The sequence below is a fragment of the Rhinolophus sinicus genome, chromosome 17, assembly GCF_057876585.1.
Source record: "Rhinolophus sinicus isolate RSI-liver-muscle chromosome 17, RSI-T2T, whole genome shotgun sequence".
Classification (NCBI taxonomy): Eukaryota; Metazoa; Chordata; class Mammalia; order Chiroptera; family Rhinolophidae; genus Rhinolophus; species Rhinolophus sinicus.
The window spans coordinates 137,757,464-137,780,282 of record NC_142517.1 but is presented as its reverse complement, the minus strand read 5'-3'; the positions used below and the strand labels follow the sequence as shown (position 1 = coordinate 137,780,282).

The 22,819-nt window shown below is 36.5% G+C and overlaps 1 protein-coding gene across 1 annotated transcript in view; it reads right to left on the bottom strand.

The window, feature by feature from the left end:
* The window catches only part of ARHGAP15 (Rho GTPase activating protein 15), a 620,344-nt gene that overhangs the window by 117,568 nt on the left and 479,957 nt on the right, over window positions 1–22,819 (bottom strand). Inside the window, exon 12 of the mRNA XM_019735910.2 lies at window positions 11,461–11,595. Coding sequence (XP_019591469.1) covers window positions 11,461–11,595 — 135 coding nt within the window. The remainder of the gene's footprint in view (window positions 1–11,460; window positions 11,596–22,819) is intronic.

The window sequence follows — 22,819 nt, the reverse complement described above, 5'->3', positions numbered from 1 at the left end:
TTAGCCTGTGCTTGAAAGAACGCTGAACAGGATCGGAGCTTATATTTTAAATATTTTCAAATATTAAGGGACTGTTAGAAAAACTTGTTGTTTGGATTCTGGCATTGACTGATGTGATTTTTCTAGTTATGTTCAAGCTGGTCTGTCTTTCCCCTTTGTGGAGAGCTCTGGGTCTTCTGCTTGGCTCACACTGCTCCACATTTGTCCAGGGGTCCAGCTCTCTGAAGTCCTGATCATTACAGATTTGAGCACAGGGATGAGGGTTTCTGAGGTCTTTCTGTGTCTAATAATTGCTCAGGATCATTTCATTTTCTTTTTCCTAAAACATTTTCCTAACAGAGCACAAAGGAATAGAAATCTCTGACAAAATATTTCAGTGAGGTAATAAATAGTGCCTTCCTAGGTGCCAATTAGATATTCAGAGAATATACACAAAATGTGTCAAAGAACAATCTTACTATTGTGCGTCGAGTTAGGGGCCTGGAGGAGGAGCTCAAAAGATCGTTGATTTCATCTGTTGGTGAGACAGTATCAACCCACAACTAGCACAACAGATGGCACTAATTAGGTCTGCCCATCCGTTACTTGGCAGAAGAATAGACTTGAGATCTGAAAGAGTCAACTTTGCATCCGCTGGACACTCAAAGTGAGAAGAAAAAGAGAGGGGCCAAAAGCTGATTGGTTAGACAGTAATCACGGACTCAGAGCTGTAGGCATTTGACCTTTTAGAATTTCAGTTTTCTAAAAAATAAAGGTGTGGTATGAAATAAAATGGAGGGGGGGGCTGCACATTTAAATAGACAATGAAAGGAGGAAACCCTCAGAATTATCCAATATCACTATTTTATCGCTGGTGGATTTTTAAAACTATATGTGTGCTTTTATCTTCCAAAAACATTGCTTCTACTCTTAAAACCCATGCTGCTACTTGATTTCTATAAAAGTGTATCCATTTTCCATGTTTTTGTTTCCCAAAGTGTAGATAAAATGTTTGAGTCAATCCTTAGGGAAAAATTCCATTCTCTAAAGCACACGGCAATTCTCAGCGAGGATATTCTGATGTTCCAACCAGAGCAGTATTCTCTCAGGAAATTTGTAGTACTCCAGCAGACATCACATCGCAAGTTTAACTCCCCAGAACAATCAGGAGTGAGCCAAATGAGGAAATGCCGCATTTCAAGGAGCCCATGATAGTCCTAGAAGTTATTCATATCAAATTCCTTTATTGACAGAGAAGTGGAGAACCAAAGACAGATGTGTGAACAGATGAGAGCATGTGACTGAGTATGAGCAGATCAGAGAAAGCAGGGAAAGGCACCCATTTTCCCTCCAAGCCAGGTTTTGAAAATAGCTCAAGGGATGTTCATGTGAAAGTTCTCTTGAGATAAATGTAAATATAAATAAATAAATAAATAAACAAACAAACAAATAAATAAATAAATCTACCTTTTTAAAAACTGTAATATCATAAGTTGTGAGAGCTGAAAAGATAAAATGAAATATTTCAGGTTTGGAAAATGAGAGTGTGTGCATGTGTGTGTGTGTCCCTGTGTCTATGTGTGCGTATGAGAAGGGATACTTGTTGAGTATGGGTTAGCTGATAAGTCTTTTAATGTTTTTCTTTGTGAGAAAGATCTACAGTGTTATAAATATTTGTACAAGCTGGTGCATAGCCTATCCTGCCACACCCGAAATTCCTCACCTATCAATGAGTCTATGACCTTCACAAACAGAAACGGGGTACACTATCAGCAAAGTAGCTAATTTCCTAACTGAGAGAAGGCATTATTTTGAAGTTGTCTCTTCTGGTGTCACTGTGACTTTCACAGACTTACTAATATTTAATAGAAGCAAGGTAGAGTCGGGTTAGAGAAGATAGCCTCTGGGCTATCATTAAGATGTATGTTCTAGAATAAAGTGACAGGCTTTGGATTAATCAAGTGAGGTTGCACCTGGGAATGGGTGGCAGAGCAAAGGAGAAATGTCAAGAGATAAAGAAAGAAACTGGGAGTCCCTAGATCATTTATTATCCTAAACATATTTGATGCTGTTTGGAATTCTAGAAACAAATATTAAAGCAGAATAAAGATAGCCATATGTGTCACTTAGGACAGCTTTATTGGTGAGTGGAAAGGCTTGTGAGCGAAGACAAAATGGTCATCTGAGAGTGCTGTCTAAGGATAGTCTGATTGTACTCTGATTTAATAATAGTAGCTAACACTTACTGAATACAATGTGCCAGGAGATCTGCAAGTGCTTTGTCATCATTAGAATTTCATTAAATTCTTTACAATCCCCATGGAGGAGTAGATACTATTTTTACGTCCATTTTATAGATGTGGAAATTGAGGTGTAGAGAGGTTAAGAACTTGTTCAAGGTCCTACAGGTAGTAAATAGTGGAGTCAAAATTTGAATGGAGGTGGTATGTGCCATGCAAGTAGAAATTTTGGCTTAGCTGATGAGAGTAGACCTCACGGAGAAGCTGACCTGTGAATGGCAATCTGGACATGTGAACCGGTAGAGGCAATGGGCAGTCAAAGACCCTCAGTGTCTGTGGGGTATTCAATGAAGAGCCAGGAGACCATCGGACTTGAATGAGATGGGCAAGGCAAGAGAAGTGTGGGCCATCAGATAATGTAGGGCTTTGAAGACCTCGCAAAGAATCTGGCTTTTCTGCAAAAGGAAATGGCAAGTCAGTTGCATCATTTGCCTTTCTTTATAATTAGGGCCACGCTGGACTGAGTGAGAGAAACAAATTTACTGGGGAAGTAGGAGAAGCCATTCCCCTATAGATGTGCCCAGAGTCAGAGTTGGGAGAGGGTGGGCAGAAATTTTTTTGGAAGTAACCTGAGTTGTGATCATAATGTGGTGTTGGTGTCAACAGTAAGAACGTGAAATGAGGCAGGCGTCTCGCTGTAACATGAAAGGCCACAAACCTTCTGTTTCATTTGAATTTACTGATGCAGTGAACCTGATAACAGGCAATGAAAACCAGTCACTTAAATCTACCGTTAGAGGAAGGGATCACGATAACTGTTTTCTACTGAGGTATTGAGGAGAAATTCTGCATTTTGTTATATATATTTTTTTAAGTATGTCGTTTCAGTGGGAGCAGGGATGCTCGGGAAGCTGACTCATGAAAGCTGACTGGCTGATTGCTCAGCTTGAAAGTTAATTGCTTAGAAAAAGTGACCTTTTAAGGATATGGAAGAAAGGAGTGCAAGTAAAAGAAAAGTTTTAAGGAAAAGCAAAAAGACAAGCACCACATTTTCAATGGAGTTGATGTCTTACCACTCAATTAATTTCAGAATCAAGGCCCAATTTTAGTTCTGAATCACCTTCTAGTTTTACTTACAAAGGACTTTTAATTAAGCCAAATTAAGTAGATCGAGGTCCAGTTGTTTATTATCTAGCAGTAAAGCATTCCTACAAAAAGACACCTGTGCAAGCCATTTGGCTCTAGTCAACTATTTTTTTACAATTTAATTATGAATATAATTAGAATGAGTTAAGAGACAAGCTAGGCATCAGCCATAAAATTTCTGGTTTGCTAACACGCACACACGCACACACACACACACACACACACACACACACTTATTAAAAAGCAACCACAAGAAAAAACCCGCCAAATCTGTGAGAATGTTAGCGTGCAGTGGACACTTTAGTGGAAGGGGGGTATTTGTAAAATCTACCTTTATTTTAATTTCCTTGAAATGGTGCAGGAGGATATTTTTATACTGTATTATTTTTACATCTCTGGTTTCTTTGTGGTAACCCTTCAAACCCTGCTTTTTATTTTCTCTAGTTTTAAGGCAATTTATCACTATCATGCTTTCATGTTTAGCAACTGTTTGTAGTCAAGTGCCTTGCAAGCTCTGTTTCTTTTCTCCCATAGAGTGTCATCATGGAATTGATGATGCATCAAAAATAGTTTGACCAAAGGGCAAGATAAAGTCAAGAGTAAAGAAAATATTTGCAAATATACTTGACTGGCTTTCTTCCCCCAATTAGTTATTGAAACTATAAAGGTAAAATGGCATGTGGCTGTAGAAAAAAACACCAAGACATGCAATAGATACTTTCTGACATACGGCATTGTCTTTAATTTAAATCATTTTTATATGAGGATTGTGTGACTGACAGATATATAGGAGTATGAGTTATATTTAAAAATAGGCATGGGGTAGGCTCTACCTTTGGTGACTGTAACAGACTGCATTTTAATGGTGCTTAGGCAATCTTATGGATACCATTTCTCACAATTAGTTTTATTGCTTAATTAATCAGTGTTTACAAAAGCTGGGCATTAAAAAAATACATTGTTTTCAAATGCATGTGTGACTACAGCCTTTAAATTGAAGATTTACATGCTACATTATTATGATCTCCGTTTATCATTGGCTTGCCTAATATTTAAGTACTGTACCCATACATACATATATGTATATGCACGTATATAAAATAAACATGACATATATGTAACAACCATTATATATAATATTTACTTAAGAGAAGCTGGAAAAGATGACAAGGAAATTAATATTGGAACCATAAGGTTGTTTTGATCAGGGAGTTAGCATTGATTGCATTCCCATGGTAAGAGTTATATAGAACATTACTCAGGGGCAGGAAGAAAAATAATTATTTTTGTAGACAAAAGGAAACTTTGGAAACTTAGAATACAGCAAACTAACAAATACAAACTCCCATGATCAGTTATGGGCACCAAAGAGCTGAGGTGAATAAGGTGACCAAAATGAAATTAGTCCTTGACTAAACAAGCTTTGGTCCTGGCTTGAGTCAAATCTCTAAGCCTATTTATCACAAGTAATAGATAACACTCTTATAAGTAAATGCATGAGGTCATTTTTTTCTTTGCTTCCATATCCTCTACTAATTAATCTATAGTTTAATTCTCATGTCAACTCTGATGATTGATGATTATTTGGATTTGAGAGAAGGTACATCAAAATTGATGGACTAACAGCATCTGTGACGTGGAGGTGGAGCAGGTGCTACCTGTGAGAACTATGAGAGAGAAAAACATGTAGGCAGAAAAATGGATCCACATAGACAGAGGGTGCCAAAAAAAATGCATACACATTTTAAGAAAGAAAAAAATATTAAAATTGCAATACTCAGTGTATACCGATAACAAAAGATGAATGCAAGTCATGTGTGACTTCTGCAATCACAAGAGGTGCTTGAAGTGGTTACCATCAAAGTCCAGACACTTCTGATTATGGCAAACTACTGCTTGAGCAACGTTGATCAAAGTGTCCACTTGTATACATTCTTTTGGCACCCCTAGTATGTGTACATCTCAAGTCCCAGAGTCTCTGAATATGTTACAAAAAAGATTTTGTCAATGTGATTAAGATAAGGACCTTGAGATGGGGAAAGTATCCTGGATTATACGGGCGGGCCTGATGTAATCATGAGCGTCCTTAAAAGTGGAAACTGGAGGCAAACAAGTCAGTGGGAGGTATGATGATGGAAGAGGTCATGTAATGTGTTGTCATGTGACTGCTGCCTATGAAGGTGGTGGAAGGGAACCACTAGCAAAGGTTTGCAGCAGGTGGTCTCTTGAAGCTGGGAAAGGCAAGGAAGTGGGTTCTCCCCTCCAGCCTCCAGAAAGAAACTCAATCCTTCTAACGCTGGTTTTAGCCCAAAGAGACCAAGTGACAGACTTCGGTCCTACAGAACTATAAGACAATAAATCACTAAATTTTAAGCCACTGTGTTTGAGATAATTTGTTATGGCAGAAATAGAAAACTAATACACATGCCTTCTAGAAAACAGTGACTCTGAGTGGCTCCAACTCAGAAAGCAGAAAGAAATCCCTGGCTGAGCACCCTGAAGCAGTCCATTCAATATGAATTAGAAAGACAGAAGGCTCTAGAAGGAGGCATCCTGGAAAAATAGGACTCTGTATGATAGTGTCAGAAAAGAGTAAGGACATTATAAAAGAAAAAAGAAAAAAAAAAAAAGAAAGGACAAAGAGAAGCAATTACAATCTCCAGAAAAATAACTAAATAAATACAAAATCTACACAGGAAAATCATGATCCAACTACAAACGGAACCAAATGTGGCCAAGAGTTTAAGCAATTTTGGGAGTGTAATAAAATAGATTCTATTTGACCTCGTGAGAAATATAGTTGAGAATTGTAGGGATTTTGACAGTGAACTCAAAGAGAAGAAATCTTTTGAATCCACTAGGAGAGGCAGTGTTATAGACTCATAAAAACACAAATATAAATGCTGCTTATTAGTTTTCTAATTGGTCAAACCACTGAAGACTTAGAACAACCACTAAAATTTAAAGAAGTTAATGACCAATGACCATGAAGAAGAGAGGTAAAGGGAAAGTGGAAAGTAAAATACATTCACTTTACAACAGGAAGTTAGGAGCTATTGATTAATGTTGATGAAATAAGAAATAGGATTATGTGTATTATTTAACATCTAAACATAATAACATGACTATCAAATTTTGGAGGAAGTCGAATAGAATAAATCAATTTTTCATATTAGGTATTATCCATAATTGATAAGCCAAGAAGTAGATGTGTTATCCAGAGTTATAAACGTAACCAATAGAAGAGGTTAAAACTGAAATAGTTAAATGAGGTTTCCTTTTATGAGTAAACCTGGGCCTGTGAAGTGGTAGGGCCCAATCCATCACTTTTCGTCATAAACTCCTCTGTAAAATTTGGTTTGTTGTATATTGTAATTTGATACATGTGAAATACTGAAAAAAAAAAAAAACTAATAACACTTAAGCTTGAAAGTGTTACTCATATGAAAGAGGAAAATAACGTGTATATCTAAATGATTTTCAAAAGGGTATGGTGGATCAATTAGTTATAAAAAAATAGTCGAGGGTTAAAAATGGACTCAGAGAGGGCAATATTTAAAGCCTTGATGACTTTAGTATCTAGTAATAAATATTGAAACATTGCTCACTCTTGGAAAGCTCTATCTTATTTTTAACCTAAAACCCAAAACTAAAATTTTTGATCATTTAATTTAATTCTAACCTTGGTTGAAAAAAAAAGATAGATACGCTTGTGGTCTTACATAGACTGATAGAGGACTTATAGGTCTTATATACGGTAATGTAACAGTCAGATATTTGGCAACAGCTAGTTACTTATTTTTCGAGTAAGATTTCTTTTAGATAAACATTCCCAGAAAGGCAATGTAGGATGATGGAAAGTATTTATGTTTTAGAGTCTGAAGTTGAATGCTAAGTTTAATCTTTTGAGCCATGTGAACTTGGGAAATATTTTGTGACTTACTTTATTACTCTGAAAAATAAATGTATTTCAAATCGTTTATCTAGCATCTAATATAGAATAAGGAAAACATTATTTTATTTAATTCTCATAAACATATTAGCTAGAAATTATTTTCCACACATTTTTTCCACTTTTCCAATAGCTGCTGCTTTGTTATTCTCAGGGAAAAAAAAAAAAAAAAGTAATGAGATAATTGTAAAAAATGCAATGAGTTTTTCTCTTTTCTTTCCATCTCCCAGGAATTTTGGGAAAATGCAGATATCAAAATAGAAAAGACACTGGTTTGTGTCTCTTTTCTTTGGATCTGTAGAGTTACCAGAAAAAAAACATTGGGGATAGAGGTAAACTTAATACATTTCCTAGGATTTCAATGTACTGGAAATGTCCAGACCCCTGCAGGTCTTTACCCACAGATTGCATCACCTATCATAAAACTCTATAGTTGTGTTTTTGTTCCAAGTTCATATTTACTGTACTAATAATGCCGTTAGCACAAGTCATTTCCAGGGAATTAGTCATTGCAGTCAGTGGGTTAAATCCTCACGAAAAAACCTGCAGGTGACCCAGTTGCACTGACCTTAAGTATAGAATTTCAGATCAATAACTACAGTACTTGGATTCTGAAATATAAAACAATCTCTAGTGTTTTCGTTACCCCAGTGGGTGTTATCAGACAGGGGATCACTATGGCAATTGCAGGTTCTTCTCATATTAATATTTGCTTTTGGTCCAAAAAGAAACAATTTTAAAAAGTAAATGCCTTCTGTTCTTTTTTCTTGGAATATGTAATGATGACTTTCAAACATATAAAGAAAATTAACAGTAATTCAAATAGCATAAGTAGTCATTAATTGCTTGTACATGAAATAAAATTTCCTCCTCAGAGATAAAGCGTTCCAGTTGGATGTAAAATTCCTTTGGTCTAATCACCTTTTAAATCTATCATAAAAGGGTAACAGAGCTCTCAATTTGGGATGAAGTGAAAACATGAAGCCTTCACAAACTGGGCTTGGGGGTAGTGAGACCGGAAAGGGAAATCATGCTATAACTACGTGAACCATATCATTGCCTCGCATGGTGTTCTGCTAGTGTTTAAACCAAAGAACAGAAACCACTTCAAGTATTTACACCAACAGAGCAAATTATTTTGATGCAGAGAACTGGTTACCCATGTGATGAAGAAGCCAAGAGCCAAATAAAGAAGGCAGAAGTAACCATGAGACCAGCCATTGCAGGAAGCCACGACCAGGATGGAGGGGCCAAGAGAGGAGGAGCCACATCGTAAGATGGAAGCGGGAACCAGAGTGGACCTGTCCAGGCCACGCTGACACCATGGAAGGGACGCATCCTCAGACAGAGAAGCTCCCTGAAGCATGTGGGCAAAGGTTGGGGGGGGGTGGCTGGCCTTTTCTGTCCCCTTTCTGCTCTCTACTGCTCGTGGCTTCCACTGGCGGCCACAGCAGGAGGATGGCCCTCAGAGCACCTGTGAAATACAAGCTTCTTATGGTACAGAGCACAAAGGTGAGGGATGAAAATGGCCAAAGAGGCCCATAGTCAACATACCTGATCACCTCCCCTGTGAATTTACTTTACCTGCTTGATTCCCAGTTTATTCCTTTTATAAAAAGCCAGGAACTTGTGGACAGGTCTGTTGAGCTTCTCACTATATAGATTTTACAGGAGGTAGTGAGAGCTATGATAACGCTTAACCCCCCTCTGTCTTTGTATTTATGTTTTCAAAGATTTATTTTTTTTCTCAATTGGTGCACAGTGGGGTAAAAGTACCTCCTCTTGTGTGTTTTTACCATTGCCAAGGAACTAGGTGGCCATTCTCCCATTTCTTAAGGCTATTTAAATATGAACTACAACCTAGAGCTGAGTTGAGAACACAAGAACTAACTTCAAGGTGATGCCAGAAATACATGTTAGTAAACACAGGCCTCTGTCCAGCATCATAACATATTTCTCAGACATAGTACCCTGTCGCTTAGTCCCTCCATTTTGCATATTAATAAATGGAAAGTACCATCCTGAGTTAGGTAAGGCACGGTTGCTCAGCTTGACTCTCCTTGCTTGAACAATGAAGGAAAAGTCTGTTGTCTCTTCACATCTAGATTGGTTTCTCAAATACAGCTTGTCTAGAGAAACACCGTTAGCATTCACACAGTCTCTCACATGTTAACAAGCCTTTTCTGAGGACCATCTCATTCATTCTCACTATCATCCATTTTATGGGTGTTGGCAACAGCTTCCCATCTCAGTTTTGCCTTGTTCTGATCATGGCAGTGCTTCCGAAATTCTGTCCAGTCTGGACCTGAGTCTTATGACAATACAGAGATTGTCCTACTGTTTATGGGAATTCAAAGAATGTATCCTCACCTGGGTTCTGAGGACCTGTTTCCCATGTCTCTTAAGCAAAGGGAAAGGCTGGCCTAGTATCTTTAGAATCAGGAGAACTAAGGGAAGCTTAAATGATGGCTCTTCCAGATCACAGCCCTCAAATCAGCACATGTACAAGTATGCGACCAAGTAAGATCATTTCACTTAAAAGTATGGGGACCACGTTGTGAAATTTGTATGACTTCTTTACATATACACAAAGATAGGTGTCCAAATGCAAGCCTCCCCCATTTCCTATCAGAACACTGTCCTATAATTGTGAGTGATCTTTCCTGCTCACGTGTTCCAGGACAGAATATCAGAACAAGATGTCATAGAAATGCACGCTTATTTATTCTTTTTGTTTATTCCTCCTTCTAAAAAGAAGTTCAGAGGGACTGGGAACTATAAAATACCACTCATTCTTCCTGAGAAGGAGAGGAAGCATGACATGAAATGTTATGACGGGATAAGAGCTCCAGCCTCACCTCAAACCCATAGTTAGGACACTGCTCCTATATTCAACAACAAGACGAGCTGAAACTGTGAGCAGGCAACAATAGAAACATCTTGGGAGAAGAAACTCTGCTTTATTCTTTTTGATATCACTTTGCTGGAGCTTTAAACAAGTATGAAGACTTTTGTGAAATAAAACACAGAATAAAGGGCATATTGAGGGGCTGTTCTCCAACATGGGCTCCCCAAATCCCCACTCCCACTGATGGAAACATGGCACACACCACCAGCTAAGATCAGACCTCCTAAGTAGAGCATTTTTTTTTTTTTTTCTTGGAGATTTTTCTTGTTTGGACTTTAATTAAGCTCCTGCTAGGCTTGTAAGCTTTTTAATTTTACCTTTCTTGTTTTTTTCTTTTTCTTCCTTGAATCAGCTTACTTGCCAGGAAACTTTTTTCCCCAAGCTGTCACAATTATAGTAAGTGTACCCTAAGCTATTCAATTCAGAGATAAACTAGTAGTTGCTTCTCCAAGAATCAATAGCAGAAGTTTCCTTGCATTTAGAGAGATTTTCATTCATTCATTTTTACTTCAGTGTGTGTATGTATGTGTTTTATGGATGAGAACATAATAGAAATGGAAGCTTCATGAAGTGTACAATGACTACTGGCCAGTAAATGATATACCCCAACCTCTCATAAAAGTCACCAGTTTAACAGAAGACATTTTGCCATCACTTAATTGAATACTCACACTGCTTATAAGCAAACTGTAGTTGGCTATTTAGTAGTAATGTTGGGGGGTGAAAGGTGAGCGAACCAAGAGAAGGTGCTGCCTCATTTGATGATTTAACACCTCTTTGGTGAAATGTAATATTTAATTCACTGAAGTTCTTTTTAAAGATCCCTTTGTACTTGGTTGAATTTACACAGATCTGAAAGTATAAAGGTGGAGGCTGGGGGATACCAAAGGTGACCCCTTTAAAACAGATTCCATGAGAAGCTATTTTCATTCGAGGAGGCTTGGTTGAAAGTCGGCCACTCTAAATAGAATGCTGTATTCTTTTTTTTTTTTTTTTTTTCCCTTATTTAAGAAATGAAAACCAAAAAGACAGAAAAAAAACAAAACCCTTAGATACTATTACAGGGCCCGAAATAAAAATAAGCCATCAAAAACACAAACACTAAAATGAAAGAAGTGGAGCGTTGGGGATATTATTATCTCTATGATTGCTATTATCGTCATTCTTATTATTTACTTAATAATTCCACGCTGCCAGCTTATTCCACTAACCGCTCCTGTGTGTGAGTTACTTACTGATCGCTTCCAGAAACCGCTCAAAGAAGCTGTAAGGGAAGAGCGGCTCAGGCAGCTCCCGGAAAAACATCTTCAGTGCTCCGGTGACAACGTGGATGTCCTCCCACTGGCTGTCGTCCAAATTCAGCTTCTCTTCTGGGAAAACACGAGGAGAAATGGAACAACTGGTTTTAATGAAACAATTACAAGACACTAATTATTATGTTAATGTTTGCCTACTATCATCAGCAACCGTTAACAACCTTCTGCACCTAGAGGTTTGGTGCTGTGCATGTTTTTTTTTTCCCCTTCCCTTTTTCCGTAGGAAGGGAACATTTTCAATGGAATACCATCTGTAGGAATGCAGCTAACAAAAAAACAAGAGACACAAAGAGACAGTGCCATTGACACAGTATGTCAGATACATTTATTCCCATAATGCATCAGTATGAAAATTAGCATCACAGCTCAATGTGATTCAAAGCTATTTGGTTTTGAGGCCGAGGGGCTAAGAGTTGCCAATGATGGCCGGCTCAAGGGACCGGCCTAAAGGCCTTGCTGAGCCAACAGGAGACATATGCTAAACATGGCAATAGAAAATGAGTTATTGCTTTACATGTGTTAGCCTTGCTATGTACAAGGGAATAATGGGTAACACTTTTCTCCCACCCCCCCCCCCCCCTTTTTTTTTGCTGAATATAAAGTCAGCAAGGAATAGAATACTGAGTGAGAAAGGATATTAATTCCTTCTTACTGCTTCAAAAATATCTTTTTTTTTTTTTTTTAGTTTTCATCTCAGTGAGGAAAATGTACCCAGCAACAATATTAGACAGACCCCTGTTGGCCTGCATAGGCTATGCAAAGCTGTCAAAAATTATAACACACTGAAGACAAACCACAAGTGCTTACCAACTCCTCTTACAAACAACAGAAATACTTGCTTGGGAAGCTTGAGTGAGTTGAGACATTTAAATATTAAAGAAAATAAATGCCAAAATGAAGTTTTTAGAAGAAATAAAGAGATGCTGGGCAATTGTTGGTTTTGTTTTGTTTTGTTTTTTTCCCTTTTGGCCTTCAATATGAAAGCCTGGAATCATTTTCACCCAAGGAGTGTATATAATCAAGTCTGAAAGTGACAGCTTTACATACAATTAAAAGGACGCAAGACACAAAAGCAAGGCTGCTGATCTATAGTATTTGTCTTTCTAAACGTGTGACATGAAAAAAAATTTGGATTCTGGGCTTAATGAAAACAAAGCTAATCAGTTTAGACACCCTGAGGATTAACTGAAAAGCTGAATATCCTGGCAAGAACTTAACAGGTATTTTGGTCAACTGGAATTTTGTTTCTTTACCAATGTATTGGTCTCACATTCACATGCCCCGTGGTGTCAGTTTTACTAACTCAGAGGAGAATTTGAACCAAAAATATAAAAAAGCTGAGAATTGTCACCGTAGGGAATCTCTGCATGGGTTGTTTTGCTAATAGCGTTCCTGTCCTTTTAAAAATATTAGACGGAATCTTTATCATATCTTTCTTTCTCAATCTATTTCCAGGGCTACTAAGTGACGGTCCTGCTCAACAGAATGTTTGCGATGAGAAGGACTGAAGGTGGGTCTGTGTATTTCAGATGGGCTATTTATTTTTCTTCCTTTTCAATCTTCATTTTTACCTCAATCATAACACAATAATATGATCTACAACAAAATCAGCAGAGGAGACCTTCTTTCTGCCCTGCAATCATTTTTGATTGATTGTATTTCAACAATTAGTCTTTTATTTGGTTACACACTATTGAAATAGGACGACAGCATCTTAGCAGGCCAGCTTTAAACAGTCAACTGTTAACAATAGCATCAAAAAGGGAGACCTGATGGGGTTTACTGTCACTTTAAAGAACGGGGTTTTCACATTGTTGAAATCTGTCAGATATTTTGAAATGTCCCTCTCACTATGGTGCCACACCCCCTGCGTGCCCTCATAATAAAATTGGTTTTACTCCTGATTAAATCATTTTCTCCCTACCCACTACCATACTTCTCATAATGGACCTGAGCGCTCTACAGCTGGTGTTCTTCCCATGGTACCAATTCTTACTTTATCTTTTAAGCACTTTGCTGCTAAGATCTCATGCAGAGTGCTTATGTTTTGTTAAGAGCTTCATTCTTAGAGAAATAGCTTAACACATGTTCTAAAAATGTTGTACAACTTATTGCTTAAAACACATTTAGAAAATGTGTAAGTACTGTAGCTTTGGCACTGAACTTTAAGTGGAAACCTAAACACACACACACACACACACACACACACACACACACACACACACACAACTATCTCTACCAAAAATTTATCAGAAAAGTCCAACATAAGAAGCCATTATGATACATAGGTTTGAGATTGTCAAAGGAGAGTGTTCAGGTACAACAGAATGATTTCATCTTGAGCAAGAAAACAATAACAAATAATTGCATAACCAAAGGCAAATACCATTGATATTATTCACCTCCACATAATCATCAGTTAATTGAAATGATTATGAAAACAGAATATTTCAATATGCATAAAAAATTTACCAATTAATAAGTACCATTTGATTATGCCCACTAGAAATGCCATATAATATCAGTATCACCTTGTGTTACTTAAACCTGCATTCCTTCTATAGATATCTATGTAGTCTTCATTTAAAATTAAAACAAAACAAAAACAATTTGTAGCCCTTTACCAAGTAGCTTAAAGAAATAACATGGCAAGTAGTTGGAAATATTCTTTTGGAATATAATATCTAATTTTTATATTAAATTTTTTTCATAAGCAACCAAGGTTAAGATTCCTTGTAAACCAGAGAGCTTTAAGGCATATTTTTCAAGGCCACTGTGATTTATCTAAACATACAGTTATGTCCATATTTATATGCCTCCTCATGATTCTAGCCAGTTCTCAAGATGAAATGACCATAATCCCATCTTGGTGTTAACAGGGATCCTTACATTTGGGATCCTCCAATACATTTGTACTATTTGATAGGCATTTTCTAAGTAAAGTGCTAACAGTGATGAAGTTCTATGCTTCTTCCTTTTCCAGTAGAGCAGGGTTTCTCAACAGTGATGCACTATTGACATTTGGGGCTGGATAATTCTTTGTTGTGGGGGCTGTCCTGTGCCTTCTTGGATGTTCAGAAGCATCCCTGGCCTTAAGCCACCTGCTGCCAGTAACACTTCTCAGTGGTGATGATGAAAATTATCTCCAGATATTGCCAAATATCTCTTGGTGGTGCAAAGTTATCCCCAGTTGAGAACCACCTCAATGAAGCCTGTAAGAGTCTATAGAAGTTGCTCAATAAATATGATTTATGAAGTTTACTGTAGGTAGGCAGAGAACTAGAAAGCTAGATACACACATAAGGACATTTTTTTAATATGACCTTAAAAGTTAGTAATTTTTATTGACAAAATAAAAACCCTGTACAGAACAAAATTCACATGACCACCTTTCAGGGTGCTTTGCAATAAAAACAATAACCAACAATTATTTAGTGCTTACTGTATGCTAGGGACTACACTATGAACTTGACATTCATTGTCTAATATAATTTTTTCAATCAGGAAATAAGCTCAATGACATTGTTATTATCATCTCCATTTCACAGATAGGGAACGTGACGCATGGGTAGCTTAAGTAACTTTTCCATGGCTGACAAGTGATGAACCCAGGATAAGGAGCCAATAAGCCCCTGAAAAACCACTATGTTCAGACTTAATCTTTGCTGACAGAAGCTGAAAGGGAAAAAGCAAGTAAATAATAATTGCAAGTGGTAGTAGATTCACTATTACTTCATTTCATCCCTAAATGTCTTACTTGAGACTGCTTTTACCTGTCAACTGACTGATGTTTTGTAATTACCAATTTATAGAAGGAAGAGAATCTTATATACACAGATATAAAACAAATTGGAATAAAAAGAAACCACACTAGAAAAGGGGCAGAAGACGGAACAAATTGTTGTGTGGTGATGGGGTAAAGAGGAAATATGATAAAATGGGAAACATTGCACAAAACACCAGGCCTGGATTTACAATTAATTTATTGTATATCTGTTTATTTGTGAAATGAAGATAGAAGGATACTTGTTGGTATCAAATGAGAAAACATATCTGAAAAATATTTGGAAAGCGCTAGGAAACAAACATATCCAAGATGCCGTTATGATGGGGAAGGCAAATAAAGGCCAAAAAGGCAAACTACGTAAGGGATTAAGGCAATTGAAATACCGAACAAACATCATGCATAAACCATCCTGGTTATTTTAGCAGATTTACCTCAGCGTGATGTAATTTGTCATATGAAATCAATGAAAACTTTACACACTAGAATCCAATACTATGAAGAAGTCTGGTTGGATCCAGATAGCCACAATCTTCACTCTGATAATCTATGCTGGTTTCTCCAGGCCTTCTAATTAGGTTGTCTTTAATTAATTTTGATCATGGCTTTGGTTTAAAGCATTTAAACAGAATTGAAGATAGATTAAGTTCTAGAAAACAAATACTGTGTGACTTTTATGAGATTACAAAAAAATATATCTAAATGTATCCAAACTAGGCCATCTTGAAATGCCCTTTCTTGGAGGGTTTTCTGTGTATTTTTATTTTTGTTTTAAGTAAACATGTATCTACATCAAGCTAAAAACAATTTTACATGAAAGAAAAAAAAATGACAATAGCTACTAGGAACACTCTTTCTTAAAAATAAGAACTGAAATATGGACCTTTGATAGCCACAGTAGGTTATGGTAATTTCTAAGGAAAAAGGCACATTTAAATATCACTAATAAATTCTTTGTTGTGAGGGGGCAGCCCTCTGCATTGCAGGATATTTAGTAGCATTCCTGGCCTGTACCCACTAGATTCCAGTAGCACCTTCCTCCCAGTGCGGCAACCAAAAATAAATAAACAAACAAACAAACAAACAAACATCATGAATCGTTTACTCACTTTCCTCTTGTATGACTCTATAGATGGGTGTAGCCAGAAGTTTCCATATCAGGTCTGATTTTAACTAAACTCACTCTATTAACCCAGTGTTGGCTGCAGATAACTTGAACTATCCAGAATAGAACAGTAACATAAGAGTAAAGAGGTACTTCCTTTTGTATTAAAAAACAAATGCATTTTTACCTTGTAATTTTTTTCCATGGCACTTTTAAAACCTCTTTCTAACTTTTATTTCATTGCTGCAATAAAAAAAGAGAAAAAGACACCCCAGCTTTCTCAGTATATGGAGAGAATAGCTCTGATTTCATTAATGTAGTGACAAGAACCTACTACATTGTGAAAGTCTCAGAAAGGATGTGGTATCTGCTTCCAGCACAGATGACCATTTGGAAACCTTATCTGAAAGGCCTGCTGGATACATAAAAGTCACATCATGAATGAGAGAGATGCCAGAGGGACTCTAGATCTGAAAAATAATAATATGTTTGGCCATAAAATCAAACTGGAAGATTAGATATTAAAGTGGATAAAACACACTTTATCTATAAGGGTATAGCTGATTTTTAGTTTAGCATTTAAAGGGGTGTATCAAAAGGAAGTTCATTGAACCATTGGACTAGCTCAACCTTTCCTGTTGTGCTGGCTCCTTAAAGTGACAGTTGATTTCTGATAGATCAGAGAGGTTCCAAATTCTCAAACACAATGATGTAAACCCTTTGCCAAAAGCAGATCTTTTCATGCTGCACTCGCTACAGCTGCTTCCTACAATACCTTGGGTATAACATGAGACTCCAGTGAGGACATTCTTAGGGAACTAAACCAGTTGGACAGTTAATATGTTTGTTTACTTAATTTTTATGAAACCAGCATAGTTTGAATAGAAACTACATACCAGGGACTGCAGTACGTGCTTTTCAAAGCTACAGCTGTTGAGGCTGCTTTATATTCCTCAAAGGAGAGGGCTTCACCAGGTGCTCAGAAATATTACTCAAGTGAATACAGATTAAGTTCTAGACATTTTACATCTTATTTTTGTCCCATAGAATAATACTCTATTGACCTTGAAGACAAGCAGGAACCAACTCAATAAACTCGAAATGTATCACCCCCCACCCCCAAATGTGTATAATATTTGTTATGGGTGGAATTGTGCCCCGCTTCCAAATTCATATGTTGAAGTTCTAAACCCCAGTATCTCAGAAAGTGACTGTATTTGAAGATAGGACATTCAAAGAGGTAACCTAGGGGAAATGAGGTCATATGAATGGTCCTTAACCTAATATGACTGCTGTCCTTATAAGAAGAGGATATTAGGACACAGACACCCACTGAGGAAAGGCCATGTGAAGCCACAGGAAGAAGACAGCAATCTACGAGCCAAGGTAAGAGGCCTCACAAGAATGTAATCTTGCCAACATATTTATCCTGGACTTCTAGCCTCCAGAACAGTGAGGAAGTAATTTGTTGTTTAACACCATGCACCCTCATCCCTAGTCTGTGGTACTTGGTTATGGCAGCTCTAGAACATGAATACAATGTCCAGAGATTTTCCACAGAGAAAGAAATCATGTTTCTGGATTGTATCTAAACATTTCCTCAATACATGGGCTATGCCACATTATGAAATATGGTAGACAACAGAGATAGCTGTTTAGGTAAATGCAGTTGAATAAAAGTAATTATCTAGATTCAGAGAAAGGGTTTGGAGCTGCAATTAGTTGAATAATTGTTTGCCATCCAGGTTCAATCTATTTCAAGTGATATGCTCTATAAAAATGTAGGATACTCTCTAGCATGGCCTCTAGACAAAGAACACAATTATGATGGTCATTTCCTTACTCATTCTTTTTTCTAGCCATTGCTTCTAGAATACAAATAGTTCATGGCTACTATAGCCTGAGACACAAAATACTAGGGAACATTTCAAACATCCTCAAGAAAAACTCAGTGGAAGCCAAATCAGCTCTCTATGGCCAAGGTATCTATCAAAGAATGAGGAAAGTGGTTTTAAATATGAAACTTTATATTCCAAAGAGACTTATTCCCCACAACTTATCATAGTAACCTCCAGGAAGCTATTAGGAAGTTTACACTGGAAAATGGTTACTTTACTGTAAGAGGAGCTGGTTGGACCTGTATATAGAATGGGCGGTTTTGTCACCTAGTCTACAAAATCCAGTTTTTTGTGAACTCCTTGAAGTAGGAAAGAGGGTGGAACCAAAAAGTTACCAGAAACTCTCTAAGATGCTAAAACTTGAAAAAAAAGCTTTTATTTATTAATATCCAATGGGATATTTTGGCATGCCATGTTGGCTTGCTTTCTACATACTTCATGTTTTGTATATTTCTTTGGAAATCACTTAAAAAGGCCAAGACATGAAAATAATGTCACAGGCTAATATGAAATATCTTTAGTTATTTTCTTTGAAGGAGCTGGAACAGCATTCTATTGTATTCAGTACAGAAACTGAGTCGGGAACAAAAATGTCTTATTTTTATTTGTCCTCAGATTTCATTTGAACGTAAATAAAATAATGGATAGGTACAACTGAAACTTATGAAGTAAGCACCACAGATAGAAAGTATAACAAATGTATCCTTGTTTTGTATATTTTTAATTTATAATGGCATAACATAAAACATCTTCTCATGATCACAACTCCATGTATAATGCAAAATGATGTTATTGACATTTTGCTTCTCTCTAGGCTTCTAGAATGTTTTTGTCTAGGCATCTGAGGAGAGGTAGCCCTGTTCGGATTCTAAGGACCACCACCACACCACCACCACCACCACCACAACAACAACAAAAATGAATTAACTTTATTTGTTGGGGGTCATAAATTTTTTAGAAGGACATAGATCATGGTACCAATATATATTTCTTTAATTCCTTTCATACTCTGAGCTTCCAACACTGCTCTTATTTCCATTCAGTCAAAGGCTTTTTGTACTCTGCGGACACTATACACAATGGTTCATTTTACTTAACCATCTTCTCCAAACAGATTCTGAATTTGCTTGAATTTCATGGATGATTTCATACATTACATACTCCAAAGGGTAGAGAATCCATAGGATTAAATTTCATTGAAGTCAGTTTTGGAAGTTTTCTTCCTATCAGCTCTAAATTTTAACACCATTGCTATTTGTTCCCTCTAAGTTATATTACATTTGTAAATATCAAGCAGAAGTTCAGGTCAAGACATATCTCATAATGATACCTAGGAAATACATGTAACTAAGCCTTATAAATGCCCATACACAGATAAAATATCTTTTGTAGGTATAGGCACATATATAGATGTTACTTCATGTGCTAGTTTCCTCACTGGTCTAATGAGAACTGTCATCTCTCCTTTCAAATTTTGTGTGAAAATTAAATAAAATAATATAGGTGAAAGATCTAGTACAGGCTTGTTATAATATTATTAAAAAACATATTTGGACATTATCTTCTTTGTCAGCCAGACTTTGGCAAATGTTTCCAGAATCTAATGTAATTTCTGGCTCTTATTATTCCCTTTACTACAGTGTTGGTGTATGTGGGGTTAGAATAGTATTACTTAGCAGGCTTTTTGCTAGTTTAGAAGTCTTCTGTCTGGAAATACTCCACCAGCAAAGCAGAAATAAAAGGTAAACAAAATTGGTAGAATAAGACAGTGCTACCTTCATTCACTGAAACCATTTTATTCCTAGATTCGACATCTGTTAGTTGTCAATTAAAGAGAAGCTTTCTAGCAGTTATTGAGGATAATAATTTTATTTTACCTACACCATCTTGATTAATTTTACCTACACTATGGGAGTAGTTAAATCACTGTTTTTACTTTGTATCACAAGAATAGCTAGAGCTCTATAAAGGGACCTGAAATAAGAGTTGGGCTATTTATACATTTTACAACTATTTGCATAAAGTTAGACATGATAGCTAAATCTCTATGCATCAGTTTCTTTGTGAAACAACAGAATAACACTATCTTCTTAATTCTGTATCCATACAATATTCCAAGTTCAGAATAGTGATATAGATTCTTTAATGAATAGATCTGTTATCAATAACTGGTTATTTTGTTTTTTGTGAATGAAAAGTTTTAGATTTTTTTTACCTCCAAAAAGCCCGCCTGTTTGACTCCAGAGGTTTCCAACATTCAAAGATACAAAGAATAAATTCATTCTGCATCCCTTTCTAGCATAACTTTGGAGAATCATAATTCATTCAAATAATTCATAATATGGGTTGCTTTTATTACAAAGGAGTTATAAAAACTACTTGATCATAGTTGTCAAAACATTTGATAACATGATATTTGAACACTTATAATTGTTTAATATGAAAAGTGTGGTGCTTATTGTTATTTAAAAATTATTTTATTTTGAAATAGTTGAGGTAGTCTCACAATTTAAAGTTAAGAATATGAGTATACCTCAAAAGTCTCTAGTCTATGCCTACTGGCCAGTTCCCATTCCCAGAGAAAACCCATATTATCACTTTCCTATGTATCCTTTCAAAGACATTTTCTATACTCAAACAACATTACCTTCCACCACCACTATTTTAAAAACACAAACTGATATAATCTATAGTGTTCTGCATCTTGATTCTTTTCACTTGACAATATATTGTAGAGATTATCAAAATCAGGGCATAAAGAGCTTTCTCATTTTTTTTTACAGCTACATATTTAATTTTATGAATATGTAATAATTTACTTAACCAGTTTTCAATTGTCAAAGATTTTGCATAATGCTTCCGTGAATAATCTTGTATTTATATCATTTAAATCTAAGTATAGGTATACACCTGTGTGAGTACAACAAATTCCTAAGACCTGGACTTTCTAGGTCAAAGGTGATGTGTACATTTAAAACACTGATAGATCTTGCCAAACTTCCCTCATAATTAGTGCACCAATTTATGTTACCATCATAATATTTGAAAGACTATGGTTCCTTCAGAATGTATATTCATTACTGACTATAACTCTTCTCAGATGCTCATAACAAATTGTGTCTTTGATTGTATAGTTGAGAAAAGTACATAACAAAGGGTAAAATGAGGAGAGATACAGAGACTTGGACTAAAAATAGACATATAGCCTTTGTAACACAAGAGAGACTTATGGGAGATTTAACTTCTGATGAAGAGAAATGTTTAAATATTTAAATTACAACTGGTAAACAACTGATGTTTAATAAATGTATAACAATAATAATGACAAATATGAAAATAAGCCCCAACAACAGTAACTGTTGCATTGCCATTATTGATGTCTTATTAATCTTTGTATCCCCGGTGCTTAGCCTAGTGTCCAGTGCCTGATGCACTCCGTTTTACTATTTTTGGATATATTTGCTTTGCTTGTCAAATTTTAATCTCCTTTGATTATAGAGGCTATTTCATAGTATAATAATAATGATGATGATGACAATCGCTATACGTACACACACAGAGACATACAGCATAATTTTGTGCTCTCTTTGCTCATCTTTTTCTTTCAAAATACGTTTTAGAAACAGTTCAAATCAAACTGATATTGAAGACATAAGCAGGTTGTTCAGTCCCTCATTCATTCATTTATCAAATATTTCTTAAACTCAAATTTTGTGCTAGGCATATTAGAACTGCTGGGGTGAAAAACTAGATGTAAAAAAAAACCACCTAGTTTCTAAGCTCAAAGATCTTTCAGTATATAAGAGACTCATACAAACACATAAAAATGAAAATAGATCATGGCAAATATTACTATATAACTCTGTGTAGATGGTGCAGCAACATACAAGTTGGGTATCTAGAATTGGATGGTGATCAAAGGGGGCTTCCCACATAAGGTGTCACATAACAAGCATCTTAATATGAACAGCCATGTGGACGATGGTGGGGTCGGGGATGGGGAAGAGGGAGGGAAGAGGTATATAGAGAACATTAGAAGGGGCAGTCATGCTGAGAACAGAGGAACAGGATGTAGTTGTGGACCCACAAGTTGCCCGAGAGCACAGAACTACAGGCTCCATACCTCAGAGTGCTGAGGACGGAAAGGAAAGCACAGGCCAGAGCATGAAGGACCTTACAATTGAAATGGGCTGGATGACTATACAAGGACAATCATTCTAGAAAGTCGTTCTGACAGGAGTGAGTAGGATGGATCAGAGTGAGTATATGCACAAGAGATGGTATGTCCACAAGACACCATGAGCAAGGAGCTCAGCTGAGACACTTTGCTGTGTTAAAATACTGCATATTCACTATGAACACAATAACGTTTAAAGGAGGTCAGGAAATAAGAGAGAGAGACACTCAGGTGTATTCATGGAACCATTACCTAGGAGAGAAAGAAGTCTGGAAAGCCGATAGTTAGGCATGTACAAAAGACTAAAGTTCAGA